Genomic DNA, 25,061 nt, shown 5'->3' with positions numbered 1-25,061 from the left:
GCAGTTAGAGTGCCCCCTAGTGGACATCTGGCTTACTTGACTGGCCAAGAGTTAACATTTCAATTTCCTTACTAGAAAAAACTATTACACACACACACACAAAAATCAAAGGAATGGAAGAACATCCAAAGGTCATATAACTCATTCTCCCTGACTTTAGGAGGGATCAAAAATAACCATCTTTGACACATGAGAATCTCCTTATTCACTCAAGTGGTTGAGTGCCATTATTTGGCATGCTATAAAAATAGTATCTTCAAGAGACTGACTATCACCTATGGAATGAAAGAAAATATTTGCAAGGCATATATCTGTAAGGGTTTAATATCCAGACCACATAAATAACTCATACAACTCAACAACTACAACAAAAAACATGATTCAGAAATGGGCAAAGGAAGAGTTCTCCACGGAAGAGATACAAATGGCCAGTAAGCACATGACAACACCACTAATCATCAGTGAGATACCACTTCGTATCCATTAGGAAGGTTATTATTAAAAAACAAAACCAGAAAATAGTGAGTGTTGGACAAGGATGTGGAGAAATTAAAATCTTGATATGTTACAGGTTATAGCCACCATGAAAAATACTACAGCGGTTACTCAAAATACTCAAATAGAACTACCTTCCCTGACTGTTGTGGTTCAGCTGGTTGGGTGTCAGCCTGCAAAGAGAAAAGTCACTGGTTCAATTCCTGGTCAGAGCACATGCCTGGGTTAAGGGTTTGGTCCCAGGTCGGGGCACATACAAGAGGCAACTAATCAACGTTTCTCTTCCTCTCTTTCTCCTTTCCTTCCTCTCTCTCTAAAAGTAAATAAATAAAATCTTTTATTATTTTTTATTGTTGTTCAGTTACAGTTGTCCCCCAAATCTTTTTAAAAAATAGAACTACCACATAATCCAGTAATTATACTTTTGGGTTGAAGAAAGACTTGAAAGTAGGAACCCAGAATTCAAAATGGAAACTAGAACAAATACCTATATACCCCTTTTCATAGCAGCATTATTTAAATAGCCAAAATGTAGAACCCACGTGTCCATCAATGGATGAATAAATTTAAAAAACGTGGTATATTCGTACAACAAAATATTATTCAGCCTTAAAAAGGAATTATGATACATACTACATGAATAAAACCTGAAGACATTATGCCAAGTAAAATAAGCCAGTCTTAGAAAGACAAATACTGTATGAGTCCACGTCTATGAGATATCTACAGCAGTCAAGTTCATAGGGCAGACGGTAGAATGGTGGTCTGCCAGGAGCTGGGGGAAGGGAGAGTGGGGAGTTATTGTTTAATGTGCTCAGAGTTTCAGTTTACAAAGATGAAGAAATTCTGGACAATATTCACAACAATGTGAATACCACTGGACAGTTACAGTGGTAAACTTTAGGTGTATTTTACTACAGTAAAAATGAAACACTGATTATCAGTTTAAAAATGAAATCTCTGTTCTTAGAATAAAAACTCGTTTCCTTAGGAATTCAAAAAAGTTTTTCCTTAGTTCCTTTCTCGTGGTTCAGAGTTCATGTATAAATACATTATCAACTCAACGAATGTGTACTGGAAAGAGTGAATGGTTCTCAATAATGGTGGCAACACTTTCAAAAGGGGAATGCGGAGTTTTCTGAATATGGGAGAAACAAAATAAACACCACTGTCCCTGGTGATCCCTGACTAATGATGCACATTTGACGAGGACTCTAGGTGTCTCTGATATTCTTGAGTTTGATCCGGAAGGGAGAGGTGCTAAACGTGAAAAGGTCCACTCCATTCCTGGGTTCCGTGTGGTGGAGAATCATCAGACAACGGCGCGGTGTTCACGGCCAGGGATGCTGGCCACAAGCTGGTATACACTAGTGACAGCTGGGGCTGCCTTTGGTGGAAGGGACTGGAACTCTATGGGGAATGACCGACTTTGAGCGAATGCCCTTCGCTCTTGTTTTTGAAGAGGTGGCTGCATGGGCCCTCTCTGGGGAGCCACCAAGGTGTGGCTGTCCTTAGCAAAAACTGATGAAACCAACTGTTGGTTTTGGTAGGCACTTTCCAGTGTCTTTCCTTTCTAAATACTGTGTCCTGCACTTAAACCATCTCTAAAAAATCTACCAATAAAAATTCTTTTATAGATAAATGCCAGGGGAATCTTAATGTGCATTGGTATTTTAATAGGGTCTGACAAAAGCCAAATGCGTGACCCTCTAACTTCAGAATTCTCAGTGTCGGTGTGCTAGCACAGGACTGGGGGGAAGGTGCGCATGGCAGTCCTCTGGTTCTTCTGAATCATGGTTTTTTCAGCCTCTGCACTACTGATGTCTTGGGCAGGATAGTTCTTTGTTGGAATTGGGGAGCTGCCCGGTATAGTAGGGTGTTTAGCAGCACCCCGACCTCTTCCATTACATGCCCAAGCACCCCTCCAACTGTGACATTCCCCAAATGTCTCTAGACATTGGTCCTTTGCTGCTTCCTGGGCGGGGGGGCGGGAACAGCCTTCCCCCAGCCCTGTTGAGAACCACTGATCTGAACACGTCAGCTGCTCTATCAATATACGTCATTGACCACTCTTGCCAAGGAGTGTATAGTCTCACCGCGAATTCAGATCTATACTGAAAAGTACTGGAGAGTGGTGCAAGCCAGGACGTAAGAACAAGCGCTCAAAGGTTCAAACAATTCAACAGTAACTCTTGTCAGATTTGCATGAAAACTTCAGTGCAGTGTGATAAAATGGAATGAGAATATTAGTATCTGAAAAGAAGCCTCTTTTTTCTTTAATGATAAAACTGCTTAAAAGAGAAGGAAAGATATAGATCTCAAATTGGTCTGTTTTCAGGGAATTTCATAAGCAAAATCTTTCACCTTTATCTCTTCTCAGCCCATCCATTTTATCAAAACTGTTACATTTTTTTAAAGAATCCCCATCTGAGGATATGTTTATTGATTTTAGAGAGCGAGAAAGAGAGAGGGAGAAACACTGATTAGTGCCTCTCCCAAGCACCCTGACCAGGGATCAAACCCATAACCTAGAAATGTGCCCTGACCAGGAATCAAACTCTCAACCTTTGGGTGCATGGGACGCCACTCCAATCACCTGAACCACCCGTCCAGGGCAAGACTATTAAATCTTGAAGTCCTGGTGCCCCTCTCCCTACTTGCTCCTTCTGCAAGGAAATAGCCCTACAATATCCTCCAAATGTAGGGAATTTGTTGAGTTTTAATGTTTTGAAGTGTAGCTTTTATACTCTGAGGCCCAGTTAAGTAGAAAATGCCCAAAGGGAATACTGCTAGACCCCCGGGTTAGGAATCACCATCCCCATCACTAAAATAATCACTCCGATAGCATTCACTATGTGCCAGGGACTCATCTAAACACTTTGCTATAGATGAAGCTACTGAATCCTTCCAGTAACCCTAACCCTGTTGAGGAAAATACTGTTGTTATCCCTACCTTATAGCTAAGCACACTGAGGCCCTGAGGGCCCCAGGGTCAAATGGTGAGAAAGTAGAAGGTCTAGGGTGTGAATCCTTAGAATTCTAAGTACTTTTTGCTAAAATTGCTAATGGAAAGTTAACTCTGAATAAGCCAGGATACTCAGATTTCTTTAGGCCTGAAGTCATTCAACTGAAGAGGTTCAATAAATATTTAGCCCTGGGATTTTCTGCCATGAGGTAGTCCACTAGGAGACAAGAAGGCCCCCCCACCCACACACACCCTGATACTGAAGCATGGTGCTGTGAAATACAGACCGAGTTTGGGACCTGAAGACGTGAAATCAAAGGCTTCCCCCTCCCTCCCACAGGATCCATTTGCTCTTCAGTTTCCCCTTGAGGGTTAACTTTAATGGCAAGCAGAACAGCAGTTCACACGTTTTCTCTGAGGTGTATTCCTTTAGACTGAGACATGTTTTCTGAAGAAATCTCTCTCGGAACTTTCAGGAAAGCAGTCAGTTCTCTAGGTTCTACTGTAACACAGCCCAACACTCGGAGGAGCCTAAGCCAACCTGGTGGGGTCTGCAACCTACGGGGAACTTCAGGGAGCAGCGGTCAGACTGGTGTTTGGCATCACGAAGACCTCTTCTCCTGGAACATTAGTTATGGTCTATTACTGCTCTGCACGGTGTTTTGAGTCGATAGTGACTTCTGGATCGCCCACTCGGATGATGACCAGGTGGAATGAGACAGCTAACCCAGAGAATCCTTTAACGTAGGCCAGTGATGTGCAGACGCTGATAAAACAACGATGGGTGTTGTCCGGATACAGAGAATGAACTTAGGGTTTGTTCCTTGAAACCCACTGGAGTCACGCCCTGCTTATCAAACAGCTAAGCAGCTGTTATAAAGAGGGCACAACTGCTGGGAAGAAGAAACAGAAACTGCCAATGCCCTTCAATGTTCACATGGTTCTATATCCCAGGCAGACAGGAGGTCTGATAAAGATGCCTGGGTTTCTTATGTACTGAGATTTTGCTACTCAAAAGAGGAACACAGACTGTAATAATTCCAACAAGAATTACCTGTTTTCTTGCTATAAAAGGTAAGCAGAATCTAAGGGGATTGTTTCCTTCGTTAATAAAACAGCTGCAAGTGTTAGTTTCTCCTCAAAATGGGACTGAATAATTAGCAAAATGATTGGCACAAACTGAGAAATTTCAGTTTAGTGTTAGAATTTAGTATATGGCCTGAAATCTCAAGATTTCTAAGTTAATTTTAGTGTTCAAAATGATATGTATCATTCCACAAGATTAAGTTTAAAAATTTATTCTTTGTTTTTTTAAAAGGCTGTCTCTGTTGACAAGAGGAGATAAAGGAAGACCACAGTGATCGATGAAGGCTCCTTCATTGTCTAGTATGGACTAGAATGTTTTTTATCCACTTAGATGTTGGTTCATTTCTAATGTGCCCAATGCCTGGGGAATCTGTGAAAAGGCAGGTAAATACTTCCTATCCCAAGACCCAAAAAAACAATCTCACCGAAACCAGAGATCAGAGCCTGATAGACCCAGAAAGACAGGGAGCTTATCATCAGTGTCAACAAAAGAGCTTTGTCAGAGAAGTCCTCCCCAGGTGATTTTATTACTGTCTTTCCCTTTGGAAAGAGCTTCTGTGAGAGCTAGCACCTGAAAGTCCGACCTGTGGATCCTGTAAGCGGGAGGGCTCAGCCCGCCCTAAACTCCAGCTCCAACATCTTGGGGCTTTTCCTCTTGTTTGACAACTCTCACAGCAAGACCTCAGGCAAGACATCCCTATTCAGAGGGAAAGGAACTAAAGAGCACAGAAACTCTGGTCATTTTAGAGAATATGAATTAAAACAAAAGACTGTACACGTTTTCTATCTGTGCCAAAGAAATGCTTACTGAGCACAGGTAAATTTGGAAACTGAATCACAAAACACAGATGAACTGTTTTAAGATTGTCCTTTTTTAGGTTATGAAAACCAAAACACAGCTCTACCAGGTTGGTGCCCGGTTTTTGTAAGTATTTGGTTTCCGGGAGGAGTGGGGCAGGGAGGGGAGTGAGCGTATCCATTCCGCCCGTTCACTGGGCAAGTCCAGGATGAGCTGAGGGGGAGGCACCCCCACACGGACACTATACACGCTAGAAATTCAGTTTAAGGAATACATAACCTGAACGCGAGCTCTTTCAAATTCCACGCTGTCTCTTTCCTTTCAAGAGTTGAGAGCCTAGTTGACAGCCTACTTAAGGGATGTGGGGGCGCTGAGAGGGTGGGGAGACACGGGGCATACATTAGCATGAGTCTGGGCTGCCATGGCTTCAACGGCTAGTTTCTGACCACCCTTATCGGGCAGGTCAGTCTGGCACCACTGGGGAAGTGAGGCAGGTCACCCGCTGGTAACTTCAGGAACTGTCAGCATGCTTCGAATTAACTAGGAGAAACACGTTTAGTGTCATTTCTTTAAATGGGAATTCAAACTAAGAGGCATCCGGTGATACTAAATTTAACAGAGGACTGAAGATATATTCTGCTTGTGCTGGAGCACAGGTGAGCGCTAAGGATGCCCACAGCTCTCTGGGTGCAGGCAAAAAAATTCTAACGACCTGTCCCTTCAGCTTACTGCACACTGGGCAGGCCTGGCTACGCAATGTACAGGGCCTCGTGCAAAATAAGAACATGAGGCCCTTATTCAAAAATCATTAAGATGGTGACATCAGAAAATAGTTAAACAAAACGTAGGCCCTTTGGAGTTGCACAAGACTGCACACTTCTGAAGCTGGCCCTGTTAGTGGAAGACTTTGTAGGTTAAAACAAACAAATCTGGTGGAATTTAAGCCATAGCTGATAATTATTTATCCTAAGTTGAGTCACATAAAGAAAACATAATAATCTGCTCTCCAGATTCCCTACCCCAAACAAAACAAAATGATGGCCTAGCCCTGGTGACTGGGAGGTGAGGAGCAACTCTCCCGTATCTGCCACTGTCTTGTTCCACACTCACTCATCCTCCCAACGCCTGGGGTGGATCCCGGGTCCAGGCGCACCACCTCCCCACTGATGGCAGCCACTGACCAGGGAAGAGCATTGTGCAGCACAGACCCGGAACCTTTCTAGACTGGGATCCACATTGGCAAATACATTTTAGTGTGCGTGCGCGCGCGCGCGCGTGCACACACACACACACACACACACACAATAAAATGGAAACAAGAGTTTCATAAAACAATAATTCCAACTATGATTCCCTTTGATATTTTCTGTTCAATTTTATTTAAATCTGTTATATTTCATTCTGTAAAGATGCTGTGGATGACTTACATGGAATTCAAGACCCAATATTGGTTCCCACTCCTCAATGTGGGTGTGAAGCCCACAATTTGAAAACACCACTATAGGACTTCCGCCAAGATGGAGGTGTAGGTGGAAACACTGTGCCTTCTCCCACAACCAAGTTTGAATACAACAAAGGTTTAGTAAACAAAGACTCAGCCAAAGAACAGAAAACTGAACTATACGGAAGTCCGACAACAATGAACCATTCAACCGGGACTGGTAAGAGGGGCAGAGACAGCAGCAGAGCAGGGTCGGACAAGAAAGATCTCCCGACCCAGGTGCGCAGGCAGCCAGGGTAGTATCGTGGACCCAGTGAGGGTGCGGGGCAGGTTGAACGTGGTCACACATTCGAGCACAGATAAACCAGCAAAGGAGTGAGCAGTGAGATGGATCACGCGGCCCTGGCAGTGGTAGGAGGAGGCAGAGGAGACAGCCATTGATTTCCTTTGACCCCACCCCCACATACAGGGTTACAACCCAGCAACTGAGTTGCCCCACCCTGGTGAACACCTAGGGCTCCGCTCCTCATACCTAACAGGCACAAAGAGTCAAAAATATGGCTCAAGAAGAACTCAAACTTATGAACTCTCTGGGGAGAGCTGATAACTCTAAGTGACCAGGAAATAGCGAACCTCTCTGATGCACAGTTGAAAACACTGGTGATCAGGATGCTCACAGAACTGGTTGATTATAGTCACAAATTAGAGGAACATATGAAGGCTAAACTAATTGAAATGAAGGGAAATGCACAGGAAACCAATAGTGATGGAAAGGAAACTTGGACTCAAATCAATGGGGTAGACCAGAAGGAAGAACAAAACATCCAACCAGAAAAGAATAAAGAAACGAGAATTCAAAAAAATGTGGAGAGGCTTAGGAACCTCCAGGACATCTTTAAACATTCCAACATCCGAATTATAGGGGTACCAGAAGGGGAAAAGAAACAGCCACGAGTGGAACACTTATTTGAACAAATAATAAAGGAGAACTTCCCCAGTCTGGTAAAGGAAATAGACTTCCAGGAAGTCCAGGAAGCTCAGAGAGTCCCAAAGAAGTTGGACCCAAGAAGGAACATACTAAGGCACATCATAATTACATTAGCCAAGATTAAAATGAAGGAGAGAATCCTAGAAGCAGCAAGAGATAAGGGGACAGTCACCTACAAAGGAGTTCCCATCAGACTGTCAGCGGATTTCTCAAAAGAGACCTTACAGGCAAGAAGGGGCTGGAAAGAAGTATTCCAAGTCATTAAAGGCAAGGACCTACATCCAAGATTGCTCTCTCCAGCAAAGCTTTCATTTAGAATGGAAGGACAGATAAAGTGCTTCCCAGATAAGGTCAAATTCAAGTTCATCATCACCAAGCCCTTACTATATGAAATGTTAAAGGGACTTATCTAAGAAAAAGAAGATGAAAAATATGAACAGTGAAAGGACAGCAAACTCACAGTTATTAACAACCACACCTAAAACAAAAGCAAACCAAGAGGACAGCCAGATCGGGAGTGGAAGCATAGAAATGAAGAACACATGGAGGGTTAGCAACAGGGGAGTGGGAGGAGGAGAAGTGGGGAGAAGGTACAGAAAATAGCATAGACAGTAGGTAGAAAATAGATAGGGGGGAAGACAAGAATAGTAGGGGAAATATAGAATCTAAAGAACTTGAGATACGTGGTCATAAAGGGGGGGAATGGTGGAGGAGGGGGTGTGCAGGGTGGAGGAGAATGAAGGGGGGGATAGAACAACAGCTGTAGTCGAAAACACCACTATAGTAGCTATTGTTTTCCTCTGACAGGCGTGTTCTCTTCCACGATGCCCAGTCTTCTGGAAACCCAAGCTGCCTCCGACCCCTGGGCCAATGTTAACTTATATGGAGACAATCGACACACTACATGCCTGTTCTTTAGATTTCAGTTTAGAGTGGAAACTCCCTTTTCTCTTGCACTGCTATGGTGGGAGGATGTGATTCAAGGCTGGAGGAGAGAGATGCCCAACCAAATCCCAGGTTCCAGGAGCCCCTAAGACAACTTTCTGGTTGCACAAGTTGCTCTGTATTTGGACTACTTTGTAAGAATTTTTGTGTCTTTCAACCAAAGACATGAATAATATAAACACCATGATAAATGAAACATGTAAACAGATAAATGTTATGAATATGAATAGCTGTATTTTAAAAGCTATACTGATTTCAGTTCCTTTCTTTGCATTTTAAAACCTTTTCTTTCTGTTATTACAAAAAGAATTTTCTTAAACCAAAGCTTCCTGGTTTTTCAGCATTTGCACAGATAACAGTTTTCCCCACATTTTATCTCATTGAACAAATATCAGTTAAGTCTATTACTCTAGCTGGAAAGCATAAATGTCAAATCAAAGAGTTCTCTTATAGATGATGTTGTTTAGAAGTAAAAGTCGTCACAGTGTCTCTTTCATTATGAAGATTATGGGTACTAAGAACTGTCATTTACTGAATGTCTCTGTGCTCCAATAAGTTTACATGTTATCTATTCTAATAATCCTCATAACACTCTGAGACAAATAATATCCTCATTCTGTACATCAAAAGGGAAGCACAGGGATATTTTGTTCAAGATTACCCAGTCTGAAATGAGCGGAGATGTGATTCAAACCAGGACTCTAATTTCCCTGCTGTCTCTCGGGAGGCTGTATCGAAGTCAGACATCACTGTGGCCCAATGTCCTTTAAAAAAGATCCCTGTTCTCTTATTCTTGTTTTAAAGTAACAATTCACATGATAGGAATTGGCAATTCAAACAACACACTGGTTTTATTAATTTCTTCACTGGTCCATGTATGGAACACACATGGGAGATGGTCCTGAAGCCGGTTTAACTGAGGCAGCCGCAGAAACGCACACAAAGGCGGTTTACTCACTCCCCTAACCCTCACCCGTCTCTCAGAAGAAAATTCCATGCAATCTGGAGCTCCATCGAACTCACAGGGGTGTCCAGCCTGCGGCCTGCGGGTGCCACATGCAGCCCAGGGTGGCTGTGCATGCGGCCCAACACAGAATCATACATTTACTTAAAAAAACATCATGAGATTTTTTGGTGATCACATGTTGCAATGTACTTAATGTGTGGCCCAAGACAACTCCTCTTCTTCCAGTGTGGCACAGAGACACCAAAGGGTTGGACACCCCTGTGAGAATAACAAAGCCCCAGAAAATAATCTTAAGCTTTATAAAAATGCAGATTCCCTACTAAAAGGCAAACTCTTATTTTTTAAAAAAGGAAGAGTCCGATGGTACTCCAGAAAGACCCCAGCTGGTTAAACTTGGCCACTGAAGCGGTCCAGATTCCTCTGGCGCCGGGCCCATCGCATTTCCATCCGCTTGTCCACAGCACAGAGCTTTCACGGACTTTGAGCTTTAAATCCCCTGCATTTGCTCCATCTAAGATGAAAAACAAGGGCTGAGATAAATCCTAACCTCATAAAACTGTCTCCCTTATTTCAGTATCTGCTGGATTTGTACTATTTCCGCAGGCTGTCTCAATCTGGAAGACACTCTGAGCAAACTGACGGAAGATGGGCGTTTTCTAATGTCGCTAAGCTTCTAAGGCTACTCATCTGTACAGATTTCTGTATTCACTTGTGGCTCCATCTTATCCTTCCTGAGGCAATTAGGAAAATAGAAGGCGACCCAAAAAGCTTACTTACTTGTATTTAACTAGATGTTAATTGACAAACTTTTAAAAATGATTTCTTACCTTCTAAAATAGCTATCATTTCTTTAATCCAGCCAATTAGAAAATAAGTAAAAAATTTTACAAAATGAGAAAATAAGTAAAATGAAACATGAAAACAGTGCCCGTAACCACCCATTCAGATCATCTCTGCTACTTGTTCACATTAACCTTCCAGACATTTCTGTATGCATCAAAAACAAAGACCTGGGTCACATAGCTCTGGAGATAAGATGCATGCTATCTATATTATTTTGAAATCATTTCTTTATGTCAATATATAATGAACTTTCTAATATTAACTATATATAATCCATATTATCATTTTAGTATTTAAAAAGTATTTCATTATTTTAGATACAGTCTGAGTTTTTAACCAATTTCCTACTGCTGAACACTTCAGTTGTTTTCAACTCTTCACCACTATATACAATGCTGTGATGGACTACATAACTTTGGGACATCGATCCAATTAAACCATTAGTATAAATCCCTTAAAGTAGAATTATTAGATTACAGGGATTATTAGTATAAACCCGTTAATGCCTGGATTAAAGGGAGTAAATTCATATGTACATGAATGTTCATAGCACTGGTTGTTTGTAGCAGCCAGAAAGTGTGATCGATCCAAGTAGCCATCGACTGATGGATCGATAAAACTGGGTCTATCCATAAAATGGGATATCATTTTGCAACAAAAAGGAAGTACTAATACCTGCTGCCACGCAGGTGAAAACAACAGGCCACATGTTATATACGACTTACATGAATTGTTCAGAACAGGTGAAGCCATAGAGACAAAGTGGATCAGTGGTCGCCTAAGACTAGGGGCTGGAAGGGGGAGTGACGGATAACAAGGACAGGGTTCCATTTTAGGGTACAAGAAGTCCCAAAATTAGAGAACACTGAGTTCCTGATTCCAGTCTAGCACGTACGGAGTCTGGCAGTTGCTGCTTCACCATATCAACAAGTAAAAAAGGTGAACAGCATGAAAAATTAACGATTCTTCTTAGAACTGAACGGGTCCACGGAATACAAAGTTTTTTTTTCAATAAATATGTACAGTACTGTAAATGTATTTTTTCCTTTTCTCTAGCTTACTTTACCATTAGAACACAGTAGTATATAATGTATATAACAAACAAAATATATGCTAATTGACTGCTTATGTTATCGGTAAGGCTTCTGGTGAATGACAGGCTATGAATAGTGAAGTTTCGGGGAAGTCAAAAATTATACTTGAATTTTCAACTGCACAGGGGTCGATACCCTTAACCCCTGCATTATTCAAGGGTCAACTGTGTTTATAAATGAAAAAATTAGTGGTGACACTTTGTATAATTCTATGAATATACTAAAGTCCATTGACATGTACACTCTAAAAGGGTAAATTTGATTTTATATGAGTTTTATCTCAATAAACTGTTAATTAAAAAACTCAAGCTTACTCTTTTCTACTTCCTGTATAGCCAGGCCTGTCACCACCCGTCTGAAATACCCTCTCCTTCCCATGTCAGTCATGACCTACTGAACTGACCTCCTGCACATGTCCTCTGGCCACTGCCTCCCTCACCCTGCCACCACCAACCGCCCCCACTGCTCAGTCCCCAGCACTTAGGAAAACACAGCCTCTCCCGTGGAGTCCCCCAGACTGAAGGCAGGACAGCGCCACTGCTGGCTCACTGCTTATAAAATTGCTTTATTTCAGCAAAGAACGTATCTAACTTTAAAAGAATCTTCTCTTTTTCTTCATCTTTGGAGGGGAAGGGAAGGAGAGAGGGAGAGAAATATCAGTGCATGGTTGCCTCTCGTGCATCCCCTGCTGGGAACTGGCCTGCAACCCAGGCATGTGCCCTGACTGGGAATCGAACTGCGATCCTTTGGTTTGCAGGCCCACACTTAATCCACTGAGCTACACTAGCCAGGGCAAAAAATCTTAATAGCAAAGAAAAAAGATTCATCAGAAATATATAAAAATTTAAAACTTACAATGTAGTATATAATAATGAAGTCTCAAAATATGAAAAGTAGAACTAGGTAGAAAAAATGGACAAGTTTACATCCAAAGTGAGAAGTTTTTTTAAAATTCAGTCAGTGAGGGGGGACAAAAAACATGCAATTATTATTTTTCAGATGGCTTTATTATTTTTCCTCAAAAAAGTGAAAGGATTTTATCCCTTGTGATAATTCATCAAACTGAACATGTAATTTATATACTTCCCTATATGCGTATATGTCAATAAAAACATTATTAGCCCTGGCTGGTGTAGCTCAGTGGATTGAGCATGGGCCTGAGAACCAGAGAATCACAGTTCGATTCCCAGTCAGGGCACATGCCTCGGTTGCAGACCAGTTCCCAGCAGGGGACCCAACGAGAGGCAACCATACATTGGTATTTCTCTCCCTCTCTCATTCCCTTCCCCTCTAAAGATAAATAAATAAAATCTTTAAAATAATAAAAATAAAAACATTATTAAAATAATAAAAATAACTATCAATAATTGATCAAGCAGACAAGAAATTAGTAAGGCTATAAAAATTTACATAAGTCAATTAACAAGTTTGTTGTAATAACAGACATAATGTAGAACCTTGCACCCAAAATATAAAATCACAATTTCAAGTGCACATGGAACATTTATAAAAATTGAACACACACAAAGATACAAAGAGTATCTAAATGATAAATGGTGAGCTATACCATGTTATGTTTATGGATGGTAAAACTCAACACTGTTAAGTTGAAAAACTAATCTCAAATTTACAGATACATTTACTAAAATTCCAATCAAGTTTTTTTTAATTTGATACTCTGAGCTTAAAATTCAAATAAAAGAATAAAGAACTAAGAGTAGCTAAGAAAATTCTGAAGAACAACAGGGAGACAGATTTGATGCACTGCATATAAAGATAATTATAAAACTAAGCTGGTTAGGTAACTGGTTAGTCACCTAAACTGGTTAGGTAACTTTACATTGGGTACAGGAGTACTAAATAGATCAACCAAACTGCCCAGAGAAGACCCACGTGTGAAATAAAACCTGGCACACACCACAGGTGTCACTAATATCAGTGGGAAGGAGAACAGGAAAAAGAACTAGCAGAATAAAACATATTTACATTTGCTTAAAGGCCTAAGAGCTAAAAAGTAATAACAAATTACCAGGTCAGAATCTGGGAAAGGACAAATCTAGAGAAGTGGGCCTGTCGCCGGTGGCACTCTTCCCATGAGACACTTGCTAGTTCTGGAGGTGGCAGCTGAGAGGCTGAGGGAGAGGGCACCAGTGAACCACCACTGCTTTGCACGAGGGCTGCGCCCTAGGAATGAGGGAATGGTCACGTAAACAGGCCCACACAGGGACTACAGCTCAGCTCTTAGCCACCAGGAGGGCTTAGGTGAAAAAGGCTGACAGGAGCAAGGAGTGGCAAAGATGGGAAGTGATGGAAACTTTCAGACATTGCTGGTGGGATTGTGAAGTTGGTACTTTCACTTTGGAAAACACTTTTGCCCCATCTACTGAAGGTGAAGATAGACCTTCCCTGTGTGTCGTGATTCGACTCCTAGGTGCACATCCAACAGGAAAGTATACCCACGTGCACCAAGACACGTTTACCCGAATACCCGCAGCAGCATTATTTGTGACACCCCCATACTGGAAAGGTACTGAGAGTCCACATACAGTAGAACGAAGAAACAAATTGTGGTATTTTCATGTAGTCAAATCCTACATGGCAATGGAAATAAGTGAGTTATATACAATATAGAGTGTTTCTACCTTACGAACACAATGTTGAATAAAAGAAGCGAGACACAAAACTTTATGTAAGTTCAAAACAGCACACCATCTCGATAATATTTAAAAAACACGCTTTGTTTGATTCTCTTTGTGTAAAAGGCAAGCGGACATAAAAACTAAACAATCATGTTTGAGGATACATATTTAAGCACTGAAATCAAAGGGACGTGGAAGAGTAACTGCCTTGGAGAGCGGCAGTCACTTGTTGGGGAGTGGCCCCAGCTGGGCCGCAGGGGTCTCGGCAGCGCTCCGCTTCCTTGCCCGGGGTGTTGGATACACAGATATTTTGGGATGTCAGTGTGCTGTACACCTTTTATTTGTGCACTTTTCTTTATGTGTGTGTATGTATTTCATAATTTAAAAAGCTGAAAACCATCAGTGAAGATGAATGATGGGTTTACTATTCAATAGATAGTATTGGGACAACTGAACAGAACTAGGGCCAAAAATATTAAATCCTTACTTCCCATCACATACAAAGACCAAGTAGAGATGTATAGAAAGCCTATGAAAAGCAAAACCTTGTAGCTTTTCATAGAAAGTGAAGGACATATCTTCATTTTCTTGGGGAAATAAAAAAATTCTTGAAGAAAATACAACACAACTAATAAAGGAAATGAGTGAGTCGGCCATATTAAAACTTTTGTAAGACGAAGTAAAAAGACAAGCCACACACTGAAAGATAATGTCTTTCATTATCTTTCAAACAATAAAAATGAGAATATGTTAAAACTGTGTCTATATCAGTTTTTTTTTAAGACAACTTCAATGGGGATGGGGGTAAGGGGGAGAATAGGCACGGATAGGAAAAGGTAATCTGCGTTAAAAACCTGACTGGCTGAGAAGCATGTGAAACACAGTGGTGCTTTTTCACATAATGGAAGTACATAATAGACTAAATAAATGAATTGAGAGCTGCATGTAACAACCTGATAAAAATCTCAAAAACAATGCTGAGAAAAAATTGCAGACTAAAGTCATTTAAATAAAATTTAGAATCATGCATACCACTTAGAATCCAATATTAGCTATTACTTATCAGCACACACATATGTATTGTGTTGGCCAAAAAGTTCATTCAGTTTTTTCTGTATGATGGCTATAGGAGTGCTTAGTTGTCTTTAACTTCATCCAAAACAATTTTGTCAGACTGCATTGTGGTAGTTGTCATATCAGTGTGCATTAAAAAAAACTTTTACCGAAACTGGTGAATTTCTGTGCAGCCATTTTAATACCAAGGATGGAAGAAGATATGAAATCTTTTCAGTGTATTATGCTTTACTGTTTCAAGAAAGGTAAAAATGCAACTGAAAATACCAGAAAAGATTTGTGCACTGTATGAAGAAGGTCCTGTGACTGATCAAAAGTGTCAACGGTGGTTTGCGAAGTTTTTTGGTACTACTGACATTTTGGCCAAGTAATTCTTTGATGTGAGTCTGTCTTATGCATTGGAAGATGTTTAGCAGCACCTCTGGCCTCTACCCACTAGAAGCCAGTAGAAAGAGAGAGCCAACATACTCAAAATATCCAAATCAATAAAGTTATTGGTGAAAATGAAAATTGTGTCTTTCATTTTACAGAAAAAACATGCAGATATTTTGGCCAACCCAAAAGTATAAAAGTGAAAAAATAAGCTAGCAATGACAAATGCCAACTTGAGGCCAGTGGCTTCTTCTGGGGAAGGAGAGAAATCAATCAAGGAAGGTCACACAAGGTCTTTAATTGTATCTATCATTTTCTTTCTGTGAAAATAAAGATTTAAAGCAAATTTATCAAAATTTTAAGTTCTCTATAACTTTATACTTTCCTGTTTCACTGAAATCATTTATAAAAACAGAAGTAAACAAAAGCCACTTCCCCTACTATTCTCAGTTTTAATCTTACATCAAGCTGTGTGGTTAGGGCACACAGTATTGGCCCATCACAAACCCTGGTATTACGGCCCTGCCTCACACGGAGGGAGGCTTTACCAGCCCTTGTGGATTCTGGTATTTGATTTACTGGAGGGAGACCGTCGTGGGTGTAATTCACGGCCTCCCACGGCATCTCTGCGTGAGCCGCAGGGTCACCCAGGCTCAGTACCAGGAGAAGCTGACTTGCTGTAAAAACACAGTGCATCTTGTAACGCACCGTGATTACCACCATTCACGGACTGCGAAGAAGAGGTGTTTGACTAAATCCTGGGCTACCGCTAGGAAAGGTACCTGGTAGTGTGATCTGTATTTCTCTTCTCAATTTCAGCCTCCAATCCTTACTGTCCTTTCACCCACACTTTTCAGGTGATTGATTTTATTCTACTGTGTGTGTGCAGTTACGTAAACAAACACACACAAACATACAACCATAGAGGAAAATTCTGATAGATTTTATTATATTAAAACTCACTACTTCTGTTGATCAAAAGACAACATTAAGAGAATAAATGGCAAGCTACAAAGTAGAAGAAGATATTTACAATCCATATGATAAGAGGCTCACATCTAAGAATGTAAGGAACTCATACACATCACTAAGAAAAAGACAGACAATCCAAAAGAAAGCTGGACAAAGCTGGTAAATAGCAGAACCAAAATCGCAATCTAAAGTCTTACTTCGTTTTACTTTAAAAAAAAAAAAGTGTCAGTTATTTGTAATGCTATCACCTAGCAACGATGGCCATTTGCTTTCCAGGGGTGTCCAACCTGGGGCCCAACCCAAAGTCATAAATTTACTTAAAACATTATGAGATTTTTTTGTGATTTCATGCCACAATGTATTTAATGTGTGGACCAAGACAACTCTTCTTTCGGTGTGGCCCAGAGACACCAAAAGGTAGGATACCCCTGGTTTATACCTTTTTCCTGTGTAAAATCTTCCAAATTCTTTTGTTTTCTGGGGTTAATAACCATCCTTATAATTTCATATATATGTAATTAGTTGTGATTACAGAAATCAGATTATACTAAACATACTATTTCATAATCTTTTTCATGTAAGGTAATTTACATTAAAAAAACCTATTGCGCAGATTATAGCAATAAGGGTTCAGCGTAAAGTCTTTAGCCGATTTCCAACACACATTCACACAAAACACATCCCTGTGTGCCTGCTTCCCCACAGCAGCACTAAGGTCTCTGGTCCAGCCGCATAACTGCTGATCAGAAAGCTTCCTCCTAGCTTCCGGCAAGCAATGCAAACAAAGAAGTAAAACGAGGGAGGAAACGTAAATGGTGAGCAATGAAAAGGGAGAGGAAAGGAATCTCAAACAGGGACAGGTGGCTGAATGAACAAAGGAAAGAGGAAATGGAAGAGGGCTTAAACATAAAAAAGTAGGGTGTCTTTCAGGAATATCCTTGCTAATCAGGCCATGAATCACAGACAAGTATACCAAAGGCCACGAAGCAAGATGTAGTTTCTGATTTCATAAGCTGATCGAGAGTCAATAAAGGAGGGTTAGAGTTAGCCTGAGACTGGACATCATAACCTAAGCTCTCATTTTTATCTCCTACTTAAAAGTTTCCTTTGGACTTTGATTTTTCTTTCTCCTCATTTTTTAGTCAGTTTCCCCCTTAAAGATGAATTTTATCTAAAAAAATTCCCACAGCTCCCTTGGAGTTTTTAGAGTAGAACAAGGTACATGTTTCACACTTTCAAATAAAATATTCAAACTTTGGTTGTAGTTGAATAACTTCAGAATGGCTTCATTTCAAAACCAACAGAGGAGAAATATCCAAAGGAAATTTGTGTTTTAGACTGTTTTAGGATAGTTCAAAGTCAAACAAGCAATACAGGAACTCTGAATTACGGTAAAGCCTACCGTTACCTCCGAGCAAAGTAAGGGCTTAGAGGCCAAGGAGAGGTATCTCAAGTCCTTGAAAGGGCAGGATTTTCATTCTACTTCCAGGCCCTTGTCCACCTTTAACAGCTTCTCTTGTTTCTCCTCTGAGTTTATGTCTAATTTCTGGAAGACACTGTGAAGGACAGGTAAGAAAGCTGGCCTAGAATGACAAAGGATGGAGCCCTGGGAGACCCTGATCATGGACTCAGTCTCTCCATCCTGTATCTTCCTTTTTCTGATGCAAACCTTGATCTAACCTCACAGAGAGGTCAGCGGGTGAGATTCAAACAAGGAATGGTATTGAGCAAGTTTTCAACAGGCATGAGGTGTTTAAGGTTATTATAAATGTTTACTTTCTTCTTTATACAATTTCTTAGAAAATATACTGAGCAATTCCAAGAATCAGGTTTGAAGGATAAATGGTTGTGAAAACCAATGTTGGGGAATCCATCTCAGTTCAAAAAGGGGGCTAGGGTAGGAGAAATTCTTTTGATATTTTCATAAAACTAATGACCATTTCAAAAGAACTAACATAAGCAAGAAGCACACATTCAAAAAAGAACCGGAGGAGAAAAATAGTCTTTGGGATTCTATAAAGTGGTTGGTCTGTAAGACGGACCCCAGGTCATTGTGTAGGAAAGCACCTTTGTATTATAAGTGTTCAGATATTCATTTGTATTCTGGTTCGGAAAACTAGAAAAATAAAAGACTAAAAGACAGAGGTTGGATACACACTGATACACTGAAATATGTTATGCAAATGCCTTTATTGTGTGCTCTGGGCTTTCAGAGGCACTGAAATAATATATGCAGGACAAGATTACTGCAAAATAGTTGGCTTCCTGCTGATGTGTTATCACAGGGAAAATCAGACAGCAAAGGGAATATGCAAATCAACGCAACTCTACAACCCTGAAAATTCTCACCCACTATTTGATAATGTATTTCCTTCTTTGGATTAAAAAAAAAAAAGAAATGCATTCCCCAAACTCTAGGAAGACTGAGAATTTAAACAGACAAAAGCAGATCTACATAAATTTTGAAGATTAATGCAGTTTCAGAAATATTAAAAGCAAAAGCAGTAGTCTGCAATACTTCCCAAAGGAGCCTTGGCTCATGGTGCGCAGTGCCTTCCACGGTCCCCAGGACAGAAAGGCAGGCTGTCTGGGGCCACTCTCGGACATGCACCAACAGAGGTACCACAAAGTCTGCTTTGGATTCAAGTTATGAACTTCGGATTTCAAAACCAAAGCCATAAATTATGGGGGTACTTAGTTTAGTTTTGTTTCACCAAAACCATAAAACTCAAGGAAAGCAGAATTTCGTATTTTTCAAATTTCCATAATGATTTAAGAAAGTAGAGAGGCAATGACATTTTCATATATTAGTAAAACTGGAAAAAAAAGAATAATGCCACTAACTTCGAAAATAATCCCAACTTCAAAAAATACTTTGATAGTGTTTCCTAATTACCAACACTGCCAATTGTGATGGCTACAGCTAACATGGATGAAGTAATTAAGAAGTATTTTTCCTATTATGCTCAAGATTATCTGCAATACCACTATCAGGATTGACTCAAGGTCTAAAAAATGAACAACATTAAAATGACTTTTACCTCACAGAATTACAAGTTAGGCTTCAAAAATATTCACAAGTGATTACGGAGTCCTAATGAAAAAATAATAGATTTGTTATTTTAATTTGTAGCATAATATATAACCAAAGGCATCAGAAGAAACTGGAAAAATATTTTTAGATGTACATAGTGCCTATATATTGAACGGCACATTACTGTAGAAAATGTAATTACGGTTATCTGATCATCATAAAAATGTCATCTTATTGAAATTAATATAAAACAACATACTTTAATACAACAACCTGATCTCCCCAAGCTACATCTTATGAAAAATGGAATGAATGACCTGTAATGTCTAGATAACAGAAGAAATAGATTATCTAGAATTAGCTGATGAATGACCTAAGAAATTTACTTTCTTTTCTGTTTTGCAATTTCTAAAGTAGTAAACTGATTAGCATTAAATCACAGCATATATTTCTTTATAGATACAGTGCATTTATCTTATACAATGTGTATTGATAAATACATTTTTCCCACTGCCTATAAACAGTGACAAAAATAAAAATTATGTGTTTCTTACATCTTACGGTAGCATATCTCCTTTATGAGGTCATTTAAGGCAAAGTTGGCTTTTTAAAAAAATTTCTGTATCTCTTTAGATTCCCTGGTTCCCAGTACATAGTACACAAGCCCTCAAAATTTCATTCATTCATCTTGATTCTACATTTAAAGACATCAGGAATGTTGTCATATGTCTGCTTCTGAAATATGCAGAATGTTCAAAAAACTACAACCAAGGACTGTGGAACAACAAACCGACACGGGCAGAGATAGACGGGAATGCACAGTAGCGTGCCATCTGCGAGGAACGTGTTCCAAGGGAGATACTGTGTAAAGCACCAAACCCTACAGAGACTATGTTTTTCCTGTATGTACATTCATATCTACGATCAAGTTTAACTTGTCAGCTGGGCCCAGTAAGAGATTAACAACTACAAATAAGAGAGAAAAATTATAGCAACACTGCAGTAACAGTCCTGTGAACACACCCTCCCTTATTAATTAGGGAACTTTCACCTTTTCACCTAAAGAAAGCACTTCATGGCTTCTCTTTGGCACATCCAAGCGGCCAGCATCACTACCTTGTGCTTTGGGGCCATTTTTCAGTAAAATAAGGGCGACCCCAACACAACTACTGCGACACTTGATCTGGTAACAGAGGGACTGGCTACTAAGTGACTAAGAGGTAAGGAGCTTTGACAGCGTGGATACACCGGACAGAGGGGTGCGTCTTGCCCTGGGTGGGTCAGTGCAAGGTTTTATCAAGCCCCTCAGGATGGTGCACAATGAATAACTAATGAATTGTTTACTGAGCTGTTAATTTCTGGAATTTCCCACTTGATATCTTCAGATTTCAATAACTGCCATAACTGAAACCACAGAAAGCAAAATCGCAGATAAGGGCGGGGCGACTGTTGTACAGAGACAGCACACCTAAAATTCTGATGGCAACTGATGTACTTAAGTTTTGATAAGTGACTCTCAGGCACTTTGCGTTACAGATATAAAGGGAGAATGGCCAAAAAACTTCACTCTTAAAAAGAAGTTTTCTGATCGATTCAAAGGCCCATACACTTGCACCCAGGAAAGATTCCGAAATGCATGAATCGGCAACTCTCAGTTCCATATGAAATCACGGGTCATGCAATTTTTACCAATCCTACATACAAAAGAAATACTACGGAGGATTAGATGTGTATGTTAATGGAGATTAACACTTTTGGAAAAATAAAATACTTAAAAGAACCAAGAAGCCAGAATTCGTGTATACCTAACAGATACACAGCATTAAAAGTATACTTTAACAGGCCACATTTTATTTTAATCAGCTTTAGCGATGCCTCACGTCCCTCTCTTTCTTTCTTACCCTGTTAGAAGGATATTTAACACTTGAACTATTTGCGTGTCAGTCTGCAATCTTCGCGTCTACCAGGGTAGCGATGGTATCTTCTCTGTTCCTTCAGCACCACAGCGACTTCCAGCTCAAAGTCACTTTCCTGTGCATATCTGTAATTATACTCTCTAATCGACTCTGACTCATCACAAAGCCTTTATTATCCTAAAAATCCATATTTATACCTATTAAATTTCCATGTAATGGGGAAGAACTTGCATTAATGAATCAGTTCTCCAGACAGGCACACCACTCATTCACTGATCAGTAGAGACAAAATTATGCAGTAGCATGTAGAATTCTTTAATAGCAGAAAGGCCACGTCACTAAGACACTCTGTGGCTCCGCACTGAACTGATTTAGGGCCCAGCTGCAAAGTCACTCACATTTGCCAAGAGAGGTTTGGAGTTCTCAGTGCTCTCCGGGACCCACCCAGCACACAAACAACGATTTAGACAAAACGAAAACAAAACACAACAGGCTGACTCACTCCACCACTCCCCGACTCCGGCTGCAGGAAGAAGGCTACCAAACGATGTGATGATTAGCCTCAGATTTCTGCTATTTTCATTATCAGAGCCTCTGCAGAATGTTAAAAGTATTACATTGCATCTGATTAGACCTGAACACACAGATCTGCTAACACGACTGACAAAAGAGCTTACCTTTCTGAGTGTACCATGTGTACCATCGGAGTTATTTTTGGTTCATTTTAAAATTCCCAAATAATTAGCCAAGAAAGCAATGAAGTCAGTTTACTCCATACCCCACACCCTACTTCCTGTCATTTATTTGTATCAGATATTAAAATGACAAACCACTGCCTGTCCAATGAGCACTCACCTCATTGTCCGATTCCACGAGAACTTGATCGTATTCACTAAGCGCTACTAGAAACATGATAGAGGTGACATTTTCAAAGCAGTGTATCCATTTTCTTCTCTCTGACCTTTGGCCCCCTACATCGACCATTCTGCAAGGTTAATAATATTCATATTAATAGCATGTCTAGAAAAAAATCAACATAAATATAACTTTACTTACAAACTAAGGAAAAACATTCTCTAAAAAGAATGACCACTCAAGTAAATTCAATTAATACTTATTGAACATCTACTAATTTTCTGTTGCCAAACAATCACAGTCAAGGCATTCTGGGTAATAAATCACTGCAGTTATCAGAAAGATACCAGATGTGTATGAAAATTATAACTTTGTAAAAAATAATCCTGTGCTGCGCCAAGCAAAATGGAGTCTTATTTAATCAAACACTGACGAGTAAACAAAATGAGTTTTATTTGTACTAAGCTCTAATAGCAAATCCTGACTTCAGTCAGTTTGTTTTCCTATAGAATGAGGATGATGATCCTCACCTGTTTCTCCAAGATGCTAGAATGACTGCAAACACATTTAAAAGATGAAAGATGCTATGTATTTCAATATGGTTGTGTGTGATGCTTCAACTAAATCCAAACATAATCCCCCTGAACCTTTATCAGCAGGGTAAGCATTATGGGCTGTTTTCCCCCAGTACTGACAATAATTATACTGGGTCCAGTCATACTGGGTAACGTGGATGCAACTGGCCTGATGCATAAAACAGCTTGCTAACCTGCCGTAAATATAGTACATGCTACAAGAGGCTATCATTTGAACAATTTCAAGGATTTCTTTTTAACACTTCAATTCTACTCTGAGTTATTACTCAGGAACCAACAATAGCAATCAATCTGAGTGATAATGTGTATATGAAAATAACCCAGCAGTACTTGGCACTAAATCTAAGTTTCTTCAAACTGCTATTCCATATCTCAGTGAAAATGTGCGCAACGTTCACAGGTTAAAATACTTTTAGAAAATGAGAGTGTTAGGTACAAAAGTCTATGTAAGGCTCTGTAAGCATTTGTTGAAAACTGCAGCTGTTTCTGCTGCTCTCCTGCCTCTGAGCTTTAGACCTAAACTAAGAAATCCAGGTTCTTCCAAGTGACTGCTTCTAAAAGTCTTCTAAGGCATGGACGAGGTATCTGAGAGGTAAGACACTGGACCCAGGGAAACTTAGGAAGTATGGACATCAAAACTAGAATGCAAAAAGTAAAATGCTAGCTCTTTCCTGATGCTGAGTGAAGAGTAGGCAACTCATTTATATAAAATGCTCATTCTATGAATTCCTGTCACACTCATCTCTACAACATGCTTTTGATGGTGGTGGGAAATTCTTTTTCTAAGTCACTATTATTGTAGAGGCAAAAATGTCCTTTAAAAGCTGGTGCACACAACAGAGAAAAAAGTAAGATATAATAGTAACCTGGTTTCAGAGGTCCCTATAAAACAAGAAAGAGATGAAAATCTCCATGAAATGCTGTATGTTTTCTGAAAATATTCTATAACATGGTTTTAAGAGGAAGAAAATTTGGGTGTGTCAAATTAAAGATCTCTAAATGCTATGAACTCAAAATTTAAGTAATCCAGAATGCTGAAGCTATAAGGAACTCTAGTTATCATCTAATGCAACTGTTTATAACAGGAGAAAAAACTGGGGCTCAGAATTATTTCCAAAATGTTACCACCCATTTTGGGGTATGTCTATTCGACCACTGTGGCAGCCAGCTGCGACCCCAGGTGCAGAGACTGATTAGAATGGGATGCACAGGGTTGGCAGGGAAGGGTCAGGGGCTGCTCACCAGGGTCACAGGGCAGAGTGACACAGAAACAGTGATTCTCCTGCTACCCAACCCTGTACTGCACGTCGTTTTTCTTCACTGGGACTCAACTAAAGAGGAACTCAACTCTCCCTGCGCCGTCTCCGTTTCTCAAAGCACCCTGTGGCTTGTATTCTCACTAAAAGTACAACTGAGTCATGGTGCAGTAAGAGATTAAATGAAAGTAATCAGTATTGTTAACTTTTTCCTCACCTTAAAAAAAAATTTCCTCACCTGCTTAAATATTACTCAGAATAGCAGCTGTAGATATATTTTCACTCTATTTTCCTACACAAACATAGACTAGGTTAATCAATCCATAACCAAAATCATGTATTTTGAAAGTTTTCAGGAGACTTATCTTAGGAACACAAAGCATCCCAGAGTTTTATCGCTACAGAAAATTTTGCATTGGTTCCACAGGACTTGGAGGAAACAAAGACCTGAAAGATTCTGTCAACATACAATTTCTAGTATTAATAGGGCCATAAGGCCATTCATTTCTTACATAAATCTAAAAATGCATCCACTGTCCTCATAGGTAAAATGATTCCTAAAAAATTATAATCAGTAGTAATGTTAGAGTAACTGATTTTGTTCAACCATCAACAAACGAAGATTTCATTGATTTCCCGGTGATTTAATCTGAAATGAGAAACCTGCCCATACATCTTTCCTCTGCTTCCTCTTTCAGTACCACATTGTTTCACTTGTGTATCT

General features: G+C 40.0%; 1 protein-coding gene across 1 annotated transcript in view; it reads right to left on the bottom strand.

Annotated features, from left to right (window-relative positions):
• GNAQ (G protein subunit alpha q) overlaps positions 1-25,061 on the bottom strand; it is a 263,208-nt gene that overhangs the window by 36,173 nt on the left and 201,974 nt on the right. Inside the window, exon 5 of the mRNA XM_037030330.1 lies at positions 22,486-22,615. Coding sequence (XP_036886225.1) covers positions 22,486-22,615 — 130 coding nt within the window. The remainder of the gene's footprint in view (positions 1-22,485; positions 22,616-25,061) is intronic.

The sequence above is a fragment of the Sturnira hondurensis genome, unplaced genomic scaffold (genome assembly GCF_014824575.4).
Source record: "Sturnira hondurensis isolate 20B ecotype Veracruz unplaced genomic scaffold, ASM1482457v3 Scaffold0020642, whole genome shotgun sequence".
NCBI classification, from domain to species: domain Eukaryota; kingdom Metazoa; phylum Chordata; class Mammalia; order Chiroptera; family Phyllostomidae; genus Sturnira; species Sturnira hondurensis.
Note: the sequence above shows the minus strand (reverse complement) of the source record. Positions and strands in the feature narration are given on the sequence as shown.